Below are 16,478 nucleotides of genomic sequence, written 5' to 3'. Positions count from 1 at the left end.
TTTAAAAAATATGTCAGAACGCTGAAGTTTGCATACTAGGTTTTCATATATTCAAAAGTAATGCTTTTATTGTTAATTAGTATAGGTCGAGTATCCCAGGCATTGAAGAGACTATTGCCTATTTGTACCAACTATTTATGGTATTAGCAAGATTCTTTCTGAACAATTTTTGCTTATCCTTCACGCTTTTTTTATCTTATAATACCCTGATACTTCTGGTACAAAACCACATTCAGACTTTTACAAATTGGCGTCCAACAATTTTCGAGAATAGCATCCCAATACACCACAACGAGAATCTGTCAGACAAGTTTCATGATAAATGTGGCCACAGTTGAATATGGTCAGTCCATTGGTCGGAGTAGAGTCACTAACAATAAGGGTGCAGGAGCAGGATGCACACACTTGATCATCGGAGACATTCCGACCACGTTTCTGCAACGTAACCACATGAGTGTCGAAATAGTCTGTCAATTGGATCTCGTGAGCCAGATCCATAAAATCCTTCTTTAGTTTATAATGCCACAGCATTTTTGTGAGCGATTGCTGCAGATTAGGTATATTCTGTCCCAATTTGATCTTGCTGACCACCAACTCCGGATTCACGTAGTCTACGAATGAAATTAATTAGCTCGCTATACAGTATTGGTCAATAATTCTACTTACCCACTATTCCATCCAGAACCTTGGTTACCATTTCACCTTGGTTACTAGACTCATCGATGAGTTTGTTCCAAAGATCATCGTCGTTGCGCTCCTTGCATAACTCAATGGCCATTTCAATGTCTTTTATCTAAAAGTAGAATCATTTCAATAGACAGATCTATCAGGTATCAATCAAGACTTACGCTATGTATAATAATATTTAAAGCTTCGACATCATTTCCCATGCGACCCAGCAAATAGACCATTTCTGGATGGAAACCTTTGCTTTTGCAAATTGCTAGCGCTTCTTGTATAGTGTAATTAGATAAGGGATGACGCAAAAAGGGCAACAGCTTTGAACGATCATATTTCGCATAGAGTCCAACAAGTTTTTCATGGAACGCACCATGACTCTCAGTCTTTTCTAGACCATCCAAATACTACGTGAATAACGAAAATAGTTAGTTGGGAATAGGTCTAAATGGATTAATATTTATCATTTACCCAGTAAAGGTATTCTTGGTTTTGCTCCAACTGATGTACAACAACGTCGGGCTTAATTTTACTTTTATCGAGTAATATCTTAAAGGCACCTTCGCGATCTATCTGAATGAGTGGAATGATAAGTTGAGAAATGACGTCGTAGAGCTCAAATCGTCGTATTAACTCAAATACAACTTTATTCTGCAATCTGTAAAAATAATTTAGTACTCCTTGGAAAAATATATAAATTGTAAAAGTAAAGACTTACTTTAAATACATGAGCATTGCGCTTTCATAATTGCCTTGGTAGGAATACAACAGGGCCAACGCCTCAAGTAACTCATTGGCATTCTGTTCTCTGAATTTATCTTCTATGGCATTAATTACGGCCAAGCCATTGTACAGTTTTGGTGGCCACTCCTTGATAAGATTGAGTAATCCATTTACGTCCAGCAGGAGAAACTCATAGAGAACCATTTCATAGACTTGTGGATCCAGCTTGCAATCCTCCGATGTGGGTAAGTAAGCACTAACGCAGCGTAGTTGCTGGCACTTGACAAACTTGAATACCTCTTCCTGCCACAGGGCTTTGTTATTACCCAGCACACGGAGACACAATTTAGCAGCGTCTTCGTATTTTTTGAGCGTCAACAAATGGTTTATATACAATCTGTAATGGTTGTTTGGCTTTAATAAGGAATTATCAAATTAATTCATTCATTAATAATTCTTACCTAGCCACAGAAAGCAGTGGTAGACTGCCACCATGTGTAGAAATCTCCATAGCTTCCTCGAATTTGCTGAGAAAAAATAATAATTTATTTATTTTAAATTACAATTCTTATTCAAAAGAGGTAATAAAATATAATTTTTCAGGTTAAATTTAAATTAAATTTATTAAATTATTACATTTAAAACTATCTGTTACTTTGTTATCGATAGCAGGCAGCCCCTCGAGGCTGTAGCCGATTTAAACTATCGATTCATCGATAGCAGGGCAAAAGTACTGCACTAACAGCTGTTTATTGAATTTGCAAGCAACTTGTATCTTTATCTTCCGGCACTTAGTGACAACTAAGCACAATAATTTAAAATGCGTCGAATGAATAATCTAGTTACGCTCTTTACAGCGATAACAGCGTTCTTCTTCGGCAGTTTCATCACATGAATACTCAGCATAGCGGATAAGTGTCCGGTTGAGCGAAGTGGTGTCGCCAAACTGGAACCGCATCCCGTTTTATTTCTAGTGATACTCGTGTTCTCGCTAAGCCGTTGAAGCAAACCTACTTTACCGAAGATCAAATCTATCTACCAAGTGTAGTCAGCACTTAATGGAAGATCTCTACAATGGTAAGATGTGTACACATGAGCATCCGGGACAACGCGCCTTTGTCTCCTACTACTAAGATTGGACGAAGCCGGCTGATAAATGCTGCGACAGCATCGTTGCTTAGTTGCTCACATTCATATGAACTGTATTTAGTCAGTTTTCATAACCAAAGATATTCATTGTAAGTAGCGTATCGAAATCTAAATGCTTTAGTTTGCTTGAATTGCTCCTATGGCAGCAACTCAAGCTAGTTCTAAGCAATTGAATTATTAAATTTAACATATTAAATATATACTTGTATTAACTAATGGTGATTGAAGGGACCTAATTCCTTAAAGTAATAGTAGAAAATAGTCTAATTTGAGAATTAAGTTTATGTCCAAGGTTCAATGGGATATTAAATTAACCATCAAATGAGAATAAATTGACTCATGTCAAATTTGAATGGCAGTTAAGCATAACTTGTGGAAAAAGTAAGATAAAAATCTCTAAAAATCAATTAAATTAACTTTCTTGGTAGATATAATGTATGGGAAATTAAGCATTCCTCTTTGGTTAAGTAAGGACAGAGAAAAAACTCTATAAAAATTATTTAGTTGACTCATATGGGTGAAATTCATTTCCGATTTGACTGAATCAAATGAAAACTACTTAAAATATAGGATCATTCAATGAAGAGCCTTCATAGGGAATCCACTTACTTGTGTTTAATGAGCCATTCCACGCGATCGTCTGTCTCAATCAGGCTGGCAACGACAATATCCTTAGGGGCAATTATGAAGTAACGATTCTCTTCAATGATACTACTTAAACTATAGTCATTGACTGTGTACTCCTCGAAGCCACGCACTGGCAAGATGTCTTGGCACACTTCCTCGTAAGTGTTCTTCTTATATTCAATGACACAGAGCACAGGACGCAATGCTTTATAGTTCGCACTTCGCTCCTTACGATATCCTAGCACAACAAGCTGATTGGCCGCCAGCGGCGCCAGACCACAAATGTAGAAAGATGTTTGAAATGTAGAGACTGCAAAAGGAAAGGAAAATAGACATTATTAAAAGTGGAACAAATAAAGTGTAGCCATAAGCATTCTGACCAGTATTTACAACATAGCCTGGCAAGTTACTAGAGGATGCTTCGATGGCATTGCGTTTCCGTATCTCACGAATGCTTATGGTGTCTACCCAACCGATGAGCAACGTCGTTGGATTCGACCAACGTAAGTGGCAGCGAAAGTTTTCTTGACGTGCTTGCGCTGGCACCTCCCATTTCATGAGTCCCAGCGAACATTTCTCTCTCAGATCATAGACACGTACTCCCAAATGACTCGCCCAGGCGACAAAATTGCCCTGCCAGCTAATGGACAATACGCTGCCTTCCACAGCGCACAATTCCCTAGGCCTCAGACGATGCAGCAAGCTGGGTTCATAGAGAGTCAGCTTGTCGTCACCTAAAACAATTTGAAAATTGTATAAACCAAAAGCAAAATGAAAGAACTAAGCAACATACACACTACGAAGCGACGTACGCCTGATTTGTCTTCTGGATCCAAGGCGATAGCTTTGATAAACTTGTCATAACTGAGAGTATCATTGATTTCGCAACTAAACAAACTCGTAATATTGACCTGCGGAATGCAATTGATTTTAAAGAGTTGTTCCACTCCTTAATTTATGATTAAATTCATGACTCACGCGACCGTCATCGGAGCATGTGACAACATATTCACCACGAGCATCCACATCGATGTGGTTCACAGCCACAGAATGAGTGTGACGATCGCCAGTGCTTAAATTGGACTCCACTGAGTTGCCGTGATGATCCACCAGATAGACGCGCCCTCGGAATGTGCCAAATATCAGAAACTGTAAAATTATGAATATTTTATTTATATTCCAATTGCGTCCAATAGAAAACAAACCTTGGAATGCACAGCACTACAGGTGACCACATCGGTGTTGAGTATATTTCGCAGATCATTGCCAATGCGCTGGTATTTGAACTTTGGCTCTACTTCTTCCTCATCGCTGCCTGAATCCTAGAATCACCACATTGCCATGTCACATATTATTGGTCATTTTATCCACTTGCATAAAACTTACGCTGTTATTAGGTGGCAATATATCGGCCATTGTATAAATATTTACCACCCGACCGATTTGATAAACTTGCTCGAAATGAAACTTCGATTGTTCTTCCAGTTGAATAATTTTGTAATGTTGACCTGCAGAATTGGATTAATTTAAATAAAAAATCGTTGTTGCGCAAAACCTTGTTGAATTATGGAATTCATGACTCACGCGACCGTCATCGGAGCATGTGGCCACATATTCACCGCGAGGAAAAGTTATGAATGTTATTCTTATATTCCCATTTGTGTAGTATTGGGCAATTCACCTTGGAATGTACAGCATTGCGCACAGGTGATCACTTCGGTGTTGAGTATTTGTCGCTGATCATCATTGTCAATGTGCTGGTATTTAAACCTTGGCACCACCGAATCCTAGGGTGAGCAAGGTAGAAATTCATTCTATATTTCATTGACAGCTTTCCTCTTGTGCAGGATAGTTACGCTGACCGATACCGATGACTGATATATGTACTTTTGCTTTCCACTAGTTATCGATGTAAAGTAGGCATTCGCTATCGATACCAATAAATTTGGCGCGCTAATTCGAAACGAGACCACTATAGTCGACAATAGTTACAGCGCTTTAATTAAATATAAAAAATAAATACTCATACAAGCAAAAGTTAAGGCTAATAAATTAATTGTACATATTGCATGAAAATTGTAAAAAAATATGTTAGAACGCTGAAGTTTGCATACAGGATTTCATATATTCAAAAGTAATGCTTTTACGGTCGAGTATCCATTTTCCCAGGCAATCAACTGATTATTGCCTGTTTGTACCAACGATGTATGGTATTAGCAAGATTCTTTCTGAACAATTTTCCTTATCCTTCACGCATTTTTTTATCTTATAATACCCTGATACTTCTGGTACAAAACCACATTCAGACTTTTACAAATTGGCGTCTAACAATTTTCAAGAATAGCATCCCAATCCAAACAGACACCACAACGAGAATCTGTCAGACAAGTTTCATGATAAATGTGGCCACAGTTGAATATGGTCAGTCCATTGTTCGGAGTAGTGTCACTAACAATAAGGGTACGGGAACAGGATGCACACACTTGATCATAGGAGACATTCCGACCACGTTGCTGCATCGTAACCACTTCAGCATGAGTGTCGAAATAGTCTGTCAATTGGATCTTGTGAGCCAGATCCATAACATCCTCCTGTAGATTATAATGCCACAGCATTTTTGTGAGCGATTGCTGCAGATTAGGTATATTCTGTCCTAATTTGATCTTGCTGACCACCAACTCCGGATTCACGTAGTCTACGAATGAAATTAATTAGCTGGCTATACAGTATTGGTCAATAATTCTACATACCCACTATTCCATCCAGAACCTTGGTTACTATTTCAGGCTGCTTGGTAGATTCGTCGATGAGTTTGTTCCAAAGATCATCATCATTGTGCTCCTTGCAGAACTCAATGGCCATTTCAATGTCTTTTATCTAAAAGTAGAATCATTTCAATAGACAGATCTATCAGGTATCAATCAAGACTTACGCTATGTATAATAATATTTAAAGCCTCGACAACACTTCCCATGCGACCCAGCAAATAGACCATTTCTGGATGGAAACCTTTGCTTTTGCAAATTGCTAGCGCTTCTTGTATAGCATAATCAGTTGAGCGACGCAAAAAGGGCAAAAGCTTTGAACGATCATATTTCGCATAGAGTCCAACAAGTTTTTGATGGAACGCGCCATGACTCTCAGTCTTTTCTAGACCATCCAAATACTACGTGAATAACGAAAATAGTTAGTTGGGAATAGGTCTAAATGGATTAATATTTATCATTTACCCAGTAAAGGTATTCTTGGTTTTGCTCCAACTGATGTACAACAACGTCGGGCTTAATTTTACTTTTATCGAGTAATATCTTAAAGGCACGTTCGCGATCTAACTGAATGAGTGGAATGATAAGTTGAGAAATGACGTCGTAGAGCTCAAATCGTCGTATTAGCTCAAATACATCTTTGTTCTGCAATCTGTAAAAAGAGTTTAGTACTCCTTGGAAGATATATTTAAATTGTAAAAATAAAGACTTACTTTAAATACATGCGTAATGCGCTTTCATAATTGCCTTGGTAGGAATACAACAGGGCCAACGCCTCAAGTAACTCGTTGGCATTCTGTTTTCTGAAGTTATCGTGTATGGCATTAATTACGGCCATGCCATTGTACAGTTTTGGTGGCCACTCCTTGATTAAATTGAGAAATCCATTTACGTCCAACATGAGAAACTCATAGAGTACCATTTCATAGACTTGTGGATCCAGCTTGCAATCCTCCGATGTGGGTAAGTAAGCACTAACGCAGCGTAGTTGCTGGCACTTGACAAACTTGAATACCTCTTCCTGCCACAGGGCTTTGTTATTACCCAGCACACGGAGACACAATTTAGCAGCGTCTTCGTATTTTTTGAGCGTCAACAAATGGTTTATATACAATCTGTAATGGTTGTTTGGTTTTAATAAGGAATTATCAAATTAATTCATTCATTAATAATTCTTACCTAGCCACTGAAAGCAGTGGTAGACTGCCACCATGTGTAGAAATCTCCATAGCTTCCTCGAATTTGCTGAGAAAAAAATAATAATTTATTTCTTTAAATTGGAACTACAATTCTTATTAAAAAATAGTAATACAATATAATTTTTCAGGGTAAATTTAAATTAAATCTATTATTTATTAAAATATTACATTTTCAACTATCTGTTACTTTGTTATCGATAGCAGGCGGCCCCTCGAGGCTGTAGCCTATTTAAACTATCGATTCATCGATAGCAGGGCAAAAGTACTGCACTAACAGCTGTTTATTGAATTTGCAAGCAACTTGTATCTTTATCTTCCGGCACTCAGTTACAACTAAGCACAGTAATTTAAAATGCGTCGAATGAATAATCTAGTTACGCTCTTTACAGCGATAACAGCGTTCTTCTTCGGCAGTTTCATCACAAGAATATTAAGCATAGCGGATAAGTGTCCGGTTGAGCGAAGTGGTGTCGCCAAACTGGAACCGCATCCCGATTTATTTCTAGTAATACTCGTGTTCAGTGCACCCAGCAACACGGAGCAGCGTGATGCCATGCGTGAGACATGGTTGCGTCTCGCTAAGCCTTTGAAGCAAACCTACTTCCCCGAAGATCAAATCTATCTACCAAGCTACAGTGATGGCCACTTGCATATGGAAACAGTGGCGTGGCAGGCGAATCGTCTGCAGCAATACGTGCAATGGCAACAACAGTTGCCACAAATGGAGGAGCCGAGAGTGCACCGCAATATAAAGTTCAAGCACATCTTTGCAATTGGAACGCAACAATTGAGTCCCACACTACGCTCTGAGCTAGAGCATGAACAAAAGCAGCACAATGATTTGTTGCTGTTGCCGCAGTTGCATGACGATTATAAGAATCTCACTGAGAAATTGCTGCAGTCGCTAATAACAATAACGCAACACTACGAGTTCTCATACCTGTTGAAAGTGGACGACGACTCCTACGTGAAGCTGGACAATCTGCTCAACGTACTCGTTTCGTACGATCGCAAGTTGTTGCGTCGTCGAGGAGATTATGTGAATGACCCGTTGCCTGAGCTCTATTGGGGCTACTTCAACGGGCGGGCTAACATCAAAACTAAGGGACACTGGAGTGAACCGAATTATTATTTGAGCAAGAACTACATTAATTATGCTCTAGGTGGCGGCTATGTTATATCTCAGAAACTATGCGCGCATGTGGCGAATAACTCTCAACTGCTGTCGAAATACGTCTCGGAAGATGCTTCACTAGGCACCTGGTTGGCGCCACTACGTCACGTTTATCGCTGGCACGACCCACGTTTCGATACTGCCTACATGCCGGCCAAGTGTCGAGACTATCATCTGGTGCTGCACAAGCGTAGTCAGCACTTAATGCAAGATCTCTACAATGGTAAGATGTGTACACATGAGCATCCGGGACAACGCGCCTTTGTCTCCTACTACTACGATTGGACGAAGCCGGCTGATAAATGCTGCGACAGCATCGTTGCTTAGTTGCTCACATTCATACGAACTGTATTTAGTCAGTTTTCATAACCAAAGATAATTCATTATAAGTAGCGTATCGAAATCTAAATGCTTTAGTTTGCTTGAATTGCTCCTATGGCAGCAACTCAAGCTAGTTCTAAGCAATTGAATTATTAAATTTAACATATTTAATATAAACTTGTATTAACTAATGGTGATTGAAGGGACCTAATTCCTTAAAGTAATAGTAGAAAATAGTCTAATTTGAGAATTAAGTTTATGTCCAAGGTTCAATGGGATATTAAAGTAACCATCAAATGAGAATAAATTCGACTCATGTCAAATTTGAATGGCAGTTAAGCATAACTTGTGGAAAAAGTAAGATAAAAATCTCTAAAAATCAATTAAATTAACTTTCCTGGTAGATATAATGTATGGGAAAGTAAGCATTCCTCTTTGGTTAAGTAAGGGCAGAGAAAAAACTCAATAAAAATTATTTAGTTGACTCATATGGGTGAAATTCATTCCCGATTTGACTGAATCAAATGAAAACTACTTAAAATATAGGATCATTCAATGAAGAGCCTTCATAGGGAATCCACTTACTTGTGTTTAATGAGCCATTCCACGCGATCGTCTGTCTCAATCAGGCTGGCAACGACAATATCCTTAGGGGCAATTATGAAGTAACGATTCTCTTCAATGATACTACCCAAACTATAGTCATTGACTGTGTACTCCTCGAAGCCACGCAGTGTCAAGCTGTCTGTGCACACTTCCTCGCAAGTGTTCATCTTATATTCAATGACACAGAGCACAGGACGCAATGCTTTATAGTTCGCACTTCGCTCTTTACGATATCCTAGCACAACAAGCTGATTGGCCGCCAGCGGTGCCAGACCACAAATGTAGAAAGATGTTTGAAATGTAGAGACTGCAAAAGGAAAGGAAAATAGACATTATTAAAAGTGGAACAAATAAAGTGTAGCCATAAGCATTCTGACCTGGATCTACAACATAGCCTGGCAAGTTACTAGAGGATGCTTCGATGGCATTGCGTTTCCGTATCACACAAATGCGTATGGTGTCTACCCAACCGATAAGCAACGTCGTTGAATGCGACCAACGTAGGTGGCAGTGAAAGTTTTCTAGACGTGCTTGCGATGGCACCTCCCATTTCATGAGTCCCAGCGAACATTTCTCTCTCAGATCATAGACACGTACTCCCAAATGACTCGCCCAGGCGACAAAATTGCCCTGCCAGCTAATGGACAACACGCTACCTTCTACAGCGCACAATTCACTAGGCTTCAGACGTTGCAGCAAGTTCCTTTCATATAGAGTCAGCTTGTCGTCACCTAAAATAATTTGAAAATTGTATAAACCAAAAGCCAAATAAAAGAACTAAGCAACATACCCACTATGAAGCGACGCACGCCTGATTTGGCTTCTGGATCTAAGGCGACCGCTTTGATAAACTTGCCATAACTGAGACTATGATTGTTCTCGCAACTAAACAAACCCGTAATATTAACCTGCGGAGTGCAATTGATTTTAATCGGTTGTTTCATCACTTAATTTATAATAAAATTCAAGACTCACACGACCGTCATCGGAGCATGTGGCAACATATTCACCACGAGGATCCACATCGATGTGGTTCACAGCAACAGAATGAGTGTGACGATCGCCAGTGCTTAAATTGGACTCCACTGAGTTGCCCTGATGATCCACCAGATAGACGCGCCCTCGGAATGTGCCAAATATCAGAAACTGTAAAATTATAAATATTTTATTTATATTCCAATTGCGTCCAATTGAAAACAAACCTTGGAATGCACAGCACTACAGGTGACCACATCGGTGTTGAGTATATTTCGCAGATCATTGCCAATGCGCTGGTATTTGAACTTTGGCTCTACTTCTTCCTCATCGCTGCCTGAATCCTAGAATCACCACATTGTCATGTCACATATTATTGGTCATTTTATCCACATGCATAAAACTTACGCTGTTATTAGCTGGCAATATATCGGCCATTGTATAAAATTTTTCATTTGCATTCGCGTTCTTATCAAAACATCTTTGCAAACAAAGTGTGACCGAAAACCGCAGTTAACAGCTGATTTGTCCAAGTGACCACGGAAATCGAATAGCATTGCTACACGCTCGTTATCGATTAATCGAAACAAAAGCCGCGCCAGTGTTCATTTTGATTACCTTGGAAATCAATTTACAGCAAAATGAGTTTAATGCTAGATTTATTTTGTAAAGTTTTATTAGTAGTGAATTTTTACAGATGCAAAAAGAAAGCAAACAACATATTTGATAGGTGCAAGAAAATATCCTTGAATCTTATACTATATGGACATCACATATAGCGCAATGCGCTGTTAGAATCGCCTTGATAGATATATAATAGGGCTATGGACTCCAGCAACTCATTGGTATTTTGTTTCCTAAAAGTTTCATGTATGAGATTAATAATGGCCCAGCCATCGTACAGCTGCGGTGGCCACTCTTTAATTAGTTTAAGAAATCCATTAACATCGAACTTGAGAAACTCGAACAGTACCATTTCATAGAAATGTGGATCCATGGTACAATCCTCCAATGTGGGTAAATAAGCACTCAGACAGCGCAGTTGCTGACACTTGGCAAACTTCAAGACGTGTTCTTCCCAAAGGGCTTTGTTGTTACCCAGCTCAAGAAGACACAACTTTGCTGCGTCTTCATATTTTTTGATATCCAACAAGTGGTTTATATACATTCTGCATTGGTTGTTTGATTTTAATAAGTAAGTGTTTGTAATTAAAAATAAATTCTTACATGGCCACGGACAGCAGTGAAAGACTACAACCTTGTGTTGACATTTCCATAGCTTCTTCAAATTTGCTGCAAATATAAAAAATTTATAATTATTAGCGTAGGAATTTTGAAAAAAATCAGCCTAATTACGCAATTAAATTATTAAAACTCTTACCGTTGTAGCCATAATATAGAGATTTTGGATCGTTAAAATTAGATAAAAGTATTTAAGCATTGTTCTTCACTTTAAGTTTGGAGTATTGATTAAGATTAAGACAAAAAATGAAGAAAAGCCCCGTTTGCGAAAAAATTTCTAAACAGTTAAATATTGAATCATCAAAACGCAATAAGCAAGTACAATATTTTACTTACTTGTGCCCAATCAGCCACTCTAGACGATCATCTGTGGTAGCCAGGCTGGCCACGACAATGTCCTTGGGCGTAATGATGAAGAGACGATTCTCCTCAGTAATAGAGCCCAGGTTATAGTCATTGACTGTGTACTCCTCAAAGCCCTGCAGATTTATATTTTCTGTACAAACTTCCTCAAATGCATTCATCTTATACTCAATGACACAGAGCACAGGACGCAATGCTTCATTGTTCACGCTGCGTTCCTTACGATATCCTAGCACAACAAACTGATTGGCCGCCAGCGGAGCCAGACCACAAATTTGGAAAGATGTTTGAAATGTGGAGACTGAAAAAGATATTATTAAATTATTTACAAAGAAACTGTAACCATACACAGGTCCACCTGGATCTAAAACATAGCCGGGCAAGTTGTTAGAGGATGTTTCCATTGCATCGCCTTTCCGTATCACACAAATGCGTATGGTGTCCACCCAGCCGATCAACAACGTCGTTGGATTCGACCAACGTAGGTGGCAGCGAAAGTTTTCTTGACGTGCTTGCGCTGGCACCTCCCATTTCATCAGTCCCAGCGAACATTTCTCTCTCAGATCATAGACCCCTACTCCCAAATGACTCGCCCAAGCGACAAAATAGCCCTGCCAGCTAATGGACAACACGCTACCTTCCACAGCGCACAATTCCCTAGGCTTTAGACGATGTAGCAAGTTGGGTTCATAGAGAGTGAGCTTATCGTTCCCTAAAGTAGGAAATGGATAATTTGAAAGCTAAAAAAGATGAGTTAGCTACATACCCACAACAAAAGAACGCTTGCTGGATTTGTCTTCGGGAGCCAAAGCAATCGCTTTGATAAACTTGCCCGAAATGAAACTTCGATTGTTCTTCCAGTTGAATAATTTCGTAATGTTGACCTGCAGAATTGGATTCATTTAAATAAAAAATAGTAGTTGCGCAACACCTTGTTGAATTATGGAATTCATGACTCACGCGACCGTCATCGGAGCATGTGGCCACATATTCACCGCGAGGATCCACATCGATGTGGTTTACCGCCATAGAATGAGTGTGACTTTTGCCACTGCTCAAATTAGACTCCACTGATTTACCTTCGTGATTCAGCAGATAGACAAGTCCTCGGTTTGTGCCAACTATCAGAAACTGCCGAAAGGAAAAGTTATGAATGTTTTTTATTATATTCCAATTGGGTAGTATTCGCAATTCACCTTGGAATGTACAGCACTGCAGGTGATCACATCGGTTTTGAGTATTTGTCGCAGATCATCATTGCTAATGCGCTGGTACTTAAACCTTGGCGTCACCAAATCCTAGGATCAGCAAGGTAGAAATTCATTGAAATTCACTCTTGTGCAGGAGACTTACGCTGTTATATGTTGGCATTGCCTCGGTCATGATATGAAACTAGTTACGGATTGCAATTGCGAATGCTCACATCAAGAGCCCAACGGAAAAATAACAAACGATATCGCGTATCGGTAGCCGAAAACTGTTATATATCGATATGTTTCCAGGGCGAAGGAAGAGTGGCTCGAAATTTCCCAAAATTTTTGTTCTTCCAATAAACCCAAGATGATTTCCACAGATCTGAGATTGGCTTATGAGACTGCATTAGATATTCATTGTTGGAATTACGCCGGGGTAAATTAGTTTACAAATAGCGGGTGAGAAAAATAAAATCAAAGGGAAATTTCTTTTAGAGACTGATAGCCTTTTTCTACTGCACTTAGTTTTTTTTACGCTCGTCCAATTCCCGTTTTGGTGTTTCCATTGGCACGAACCGAAAAGTATGGGCAACGGTTAATTTCTCAATATGGCCGCCCTGAAATGTCAGCTGTTCAAAAGTAAACACGAGTTGGCGAAAAATCTAAACAGGAAAATTTTCTTAAATTGCACTATTTTGATGAGGAATTTGACGAAGTGGAGGAAAAATTAACGGAGTATAGGCCAATAGTAAAGAAATTGCCATCAGTTTGGGCCTATGTAAGTAGAATTGCTGGCAGCAAAGTAATATTTACATAACATTTACTTTTTGGCAACGGCATGGGTGTTTTTGGGAGCGCGATATTTCTTTTTTTGAAGATAATTTTCGAATTAATAGGGAGAAGTTTGGCATCCTTGCGGAGCGCCTTTGTGAATTATCAAAAAAAGGCACTATATTTCTCCTTCCATAGCTCGAACAACAATGCCTCGTGGATGGCACTCCACGATATTGACTGCCTGCGAGTTTTTTGGCTCATCTGAAGTATAAAAAATTTGCTTTAAAAAGCAAAATAAAATTTTTATTTTGCTATTTTCATACCTTGGCGCACTTAAATGTCAACTGTTTGTTTGGTGGTGAGCTCTTTTTCGTTGTCACATCGATAAAATATCGCGTAATTACCCTAAAAGTGCGTTCGGTATTTCTACGTAGCTCTCGAACGTAGAAACAGACTTTTTTCTTTCTTTTTTACATGGGGCGAACGTAACATTCGGCTTGAACGGAAAAAACCGTAAAAAACCGAGGTTTTTGGTGCAGTGAAAATAGGCTATAAGCAATCTAAAATCATTGCTGTTCCCTTGTAATCGATTGACTCATCGAGATGAGTCGCGGAATTATTCACTTTTAAAACCCACGGAAAAGTTTTATTATTGGTGTCTGATTGCGAAAAAATTTCTAAACAGTTTAATATTGAAAACATCAAAACACAATAAGCATTACTTGTGCCCAATCAGGCTGGCCACGACAATGTCCTTGGGCGTTATGATGAAGAGTCGATTCTCCTCAGTAATAGAGCCCAGGTTATAGTCATTGACTGTGTACTCCTCAAAGCCCTGCAGATTTATGTTTTCTGTACAAACTTCCTCAAATGCATTCATCTTATACTCAATGACACAGAGCACAGGACGCAATGCTTCATTGTTCACGCTGCGTTCCTTACGATATCCTAGCACAACAAACTGATTGGCCGCCAGCGGAGCCAGACCACAAATTTGGAAAGATGTTTGAAATGTGGAGACTGAAAAAGATATTATTAAATTATTTACAAAGAAACTGTAACCATACACAGGTCCACCTGGATCTAAAACATAGCCGGGCAAGTTGTTAGAGGATGTTTCCATTGCATCGCCTTTCCGTATCACACAAATGCGTATGGTGTCCACCCAGCCGATCAACAACGTCGTTGGATTCGACCAACGTAGGTGGCAGCGAAAGTTTTCTTGACGTGCTTGCGCTGGCACCTCCCATTTCATCAGTCCCAGCGAACATTTCTCTCTCAGATCATAGACACCTACTCCCAAATGACTTGCCCAAGCGACAAAATAGCCCTGCCAGCTAATGGACAACACGCTACCTTCCACAGCGCACAATTCCCTAGGAATTAGACGGTGCAGCGAGTTGGGTTCATAGAGAGTGAGCTTTTCGTTCCCTAAAGTAGGAAATGGATAATTTGAATGCTAAAAAAGATGAGTTAGCTACATACCCACAACAAAAGAACGCCTGCTGGATTTGTCTTCGGGAGCCAAGGCAATCGCTTTGATAAACTTGCCCGAATTTAAACTTCGATTTTTCTTCCAGTTGAATAATTTCGTAATGTTGACCTGCAGAATAGGATTAATTTAAATAAAAAATAGTAGTTGCGCAACACCTTGTTGAATTATGGAATTCATGACTCACGCGACCGTCATCGGAGCATGTGGCCACATATTCACCGCGATGATCCACATCGATGTGGGTTACCGCCATAGAATGAGTGTGGCTTTTGTTACTGCTCAAATTGGACTCCACTGATTTACCCTCGTGATTCAACATATAGACATATCCTCGGTTTGTGCCAACTATCAGAAACTGCCGAAAGGAAAAGTTATGAATGTTTTTTATTATATTCCAATTGGGTAGTATTCGCAATTCACCTTGGAATGTACAGCACTGCAGGTGATCACATCGGTTTTGAGTATTTGTCGCAGATCATCATTGCTAATGCGCTGGTACTTAAACCTTGGCGTCACCAAATCCTAGGATCAGCAAGGTAGAAATTCATTGAAATTCACTCTTGTGCAGGAGACTTACGCTGTTATATGTTGGCATTGCCTCGGTCATGATATGAAACTAGTTACGGATTGCAATTGCGAATGCTCACATCAAGAGCCCAACGGAAAAATAACAAACGATATCGCGTATCGGTAGCCGAAAACTGTTATATATCGATATGTTTCCAGGGCGAAGGAAGAGTGGCTCGAAATTTTCCAAAATTTTTGTTCTTCCAATAAACCCAAGATGATTTCCACAGATCTGAGATTGGCTTATGAGACTGCATTAGATATTCATTGTTGGAATTACGCTGGGGTAAATTAGTTTACAAATAGCGGGTGAGAAAAATAAAATCAAAGGGAAATTTCTTTTGGAGACTAAGCAAATCTAAAATCATTGCTGTTCTCTTGTTATCGATTGACTCATCGATATAAAAGCCGCGTAATTATTATCTTTTAAAACCCACGGAACACAATTCACGTTCATCAGCCCAATTAGTTCAATATAGCATTTATTTCTAAAGTTTTATTATTGGTGTCTGTATAAATGCGCTTAAATATTATGTTGGATTTTTCGTTTTTGTTTTCATCGCGTTTTATCGTTTACATTACAAGTGCAGGCAAAACATACATATACGTTTAAACAAAGCAAAAATC

At 39.2% G+C, this 16,478-nt stretch overlaps 3 protein-coding genes across 12 annotated transcripts; 1 reads left to right on the top strand and 2 right to left on the bottom strand.

Annotated features, from left to right (window-relative positions):
* Window positions 1-21: 21 nt before the first annotated feature.
* Window positions 22-15,906, bottom strand: LOC117565666 (vacuolar protein sorting-associated protein 41 homolog). 9 transcript variants are annotated; one of them, XM_052002603.1, is made up of 14 exons: window positions 15,862-15,906; window positions 15,705-15,806; window positions 15,588-15,639; window positions 12,783-12,901; window positions 12,589-12,706; window positions 12,521-12,534; window positions 3,558-3,897; window positions 3,160-3,487; window positions 1,863-1,928; window positions 1,397-1,798; window positions 1,150-1,336; window positions 849-1,085; window positions 667-793; window positions 22-611 (listed from the first exon to the last, which is right to left on the bottom strand). In XM_052002603.1, exons 1-14 carry the CDS (start codon window positions 15,889-15,891, stop codon window positions 241-243), a joined length of 2,493 nt encoding a protein of 830 aa, XP_051858563.1. In that variant the 5' UTR covers window positions 15,892-15,906; the 3' UTR covers window positions 22-240. The 9 variants fall into 9 exon arrangements, with proteins under 9 accessions (XP_051858563.1, XP_051858564.1, XP_051858569.1 ...); XM_052002604.1 differs by lacking the exons at window positions 15,588-15,639; window positions 15,705-15,806; window positions 15,862-15,906 and adding an exon at window positions 13,019-13,114 and having other exon boundaries at window positions 23-611; window positions 12,783-12,953; XM_034244896.2 differs by lacking the exons at window positions 12,521-12,534; window positions 12,589-12,706; window positions 12,783-12,901; ... (1 more) ...; window positions 15,705-15,806; window positions 15,862-15,906 and adding exons at window positions 3,971-4,088; window positions 4,156-4,326; window positions 4,383-4,499; window positions 4,564-4,685 and having other exon boundaries at window positions 24-611; window positions 3,558-3,911.
* On the top strand, window positions 2,115-8,915 carry LOC117565698 (beta-1,3-galactosyltransferase 6). 2 transcript variants are annotated; one of them, XM_034244934.2, is made up of 2 exons: window positions 2,115-2,478; window positions 7,531-8,915. In XM_034244934.2, the coding sequence occupies exons 1-2, from the start codon at window positions 2,460-2,462 to the stop codon at window positions 8,640-8,642; spliced, it is 1,131 nt and encodes a 376-aa protein (XP_034100825.1). In that variant the 5' UTR covers window positions 2,115-2,459; the 3' UTR covers window positions 8,643-8,915. The 2 variants fall into 2 exon arrangements, with proteins under 2 accessions (XP_034100825.1, XP_034100824.1); XM_034244933.2 differs by lacking the exon at window positions 2,115-2,478 and having other exon boundaries at window positions 7,345-8,913.
* On the bottom strand, window positions 5,135-10,733 carry LOC117565667 (vacuolar protein sorting-associated protein 41 homolog). The gene is made up of 12 exons (XM_034244898.2): window positions 10,626-10,733; window positions 10,445-10,561; window positions 10,218-10,388; window positions 10,033-10,150; window positions 9,620-9,973; window positions 9,222-9,549; window positions 7,122-7,187; window positions 6,656-7,057; window positions 6,408-6,594; window positions 6,110-6,343; window positions 5,928-6,054; window positions 5,135-5,872 (listed from the first exon to the last, which is right to left on the bottom strand). Exons 1-12 carry the CDS (start codon window positions 10,653-10,655, stop codon window positions 5,502-5,504), a joined length of 2,505 nt encoding a protein of 834 aa, XP_034100789.1. The 5' UTR covers window positions 10,656-10,733; the 3' UTR covers window positions 5,135-5,501.
* Window positions 15,907-16,478: the final 572 nt, after the last annotated feature.

This window comes from Drosophila albomicans, chromosome 2L, assembly GCF_009650485.2.
Source record: "Drosophila albomicans strain 15112-1751.03 chromosome 2L, ASM965048v2, whole genome shotgun sequence".
Classification (NCBI taxonomy): domain Eukaryota; kingdom Metazoa; phylum Arthropoda; class Insecta; order Diptera; family Drosophilidae; genus Drosophila; species Drosophila albomicans.
Note: the sequence above shows the minus strand (reverse complement) of the source record. Positions and strands in the feature narration are given on the sequence as shown.

Coding starts and splice junctions, on each gene's coding strand:
- LOC117565666 (XM_034244896.2), bottom strand. CDS start 4,593: ATGGCCGATATATTGCCACCTAATAACAGC. Junction 3,912..3,970: donor CGTACGTCGCTTCGTAGTGT/GTATGTTGCTTA, acceptor AAATTGTTTTAG/GTGACGACAAGCTGACTCTC. Junction 612..666: donor GGTTCTGGATGGAATAGTGG/GTAAGTAGAATT, acceptor TTTCATTCGTAG/ACTACGTGAATCCGGAGTTG.
- LOC117565667 (XM_034244898.2), bottom strand. CDS start 10,655: ATGGCCGATATATTGCCAGCTAATAACAGC. Junction 10,389..10,444: donor GTAGTGCTGTGCATTCCAAG/GTTTGTTTTCAA, acceptor ATAATTTTACAG/TTTCTGATATTTGGCACATT. Junction 5,873..5,927: donor GGTTCTGGATGGAATAGTGG/GTATGTAGAATT, acceptor TTTCATTCGTAG/ACTACGTGAATCCGGAGTTG.
- LOC117565698 (XM_034244933.2), top strand. CDS start 7,494: ATGCGTCGAATGAATAATCTAGTTACGCTCTTTACAGCGATAACAGCG.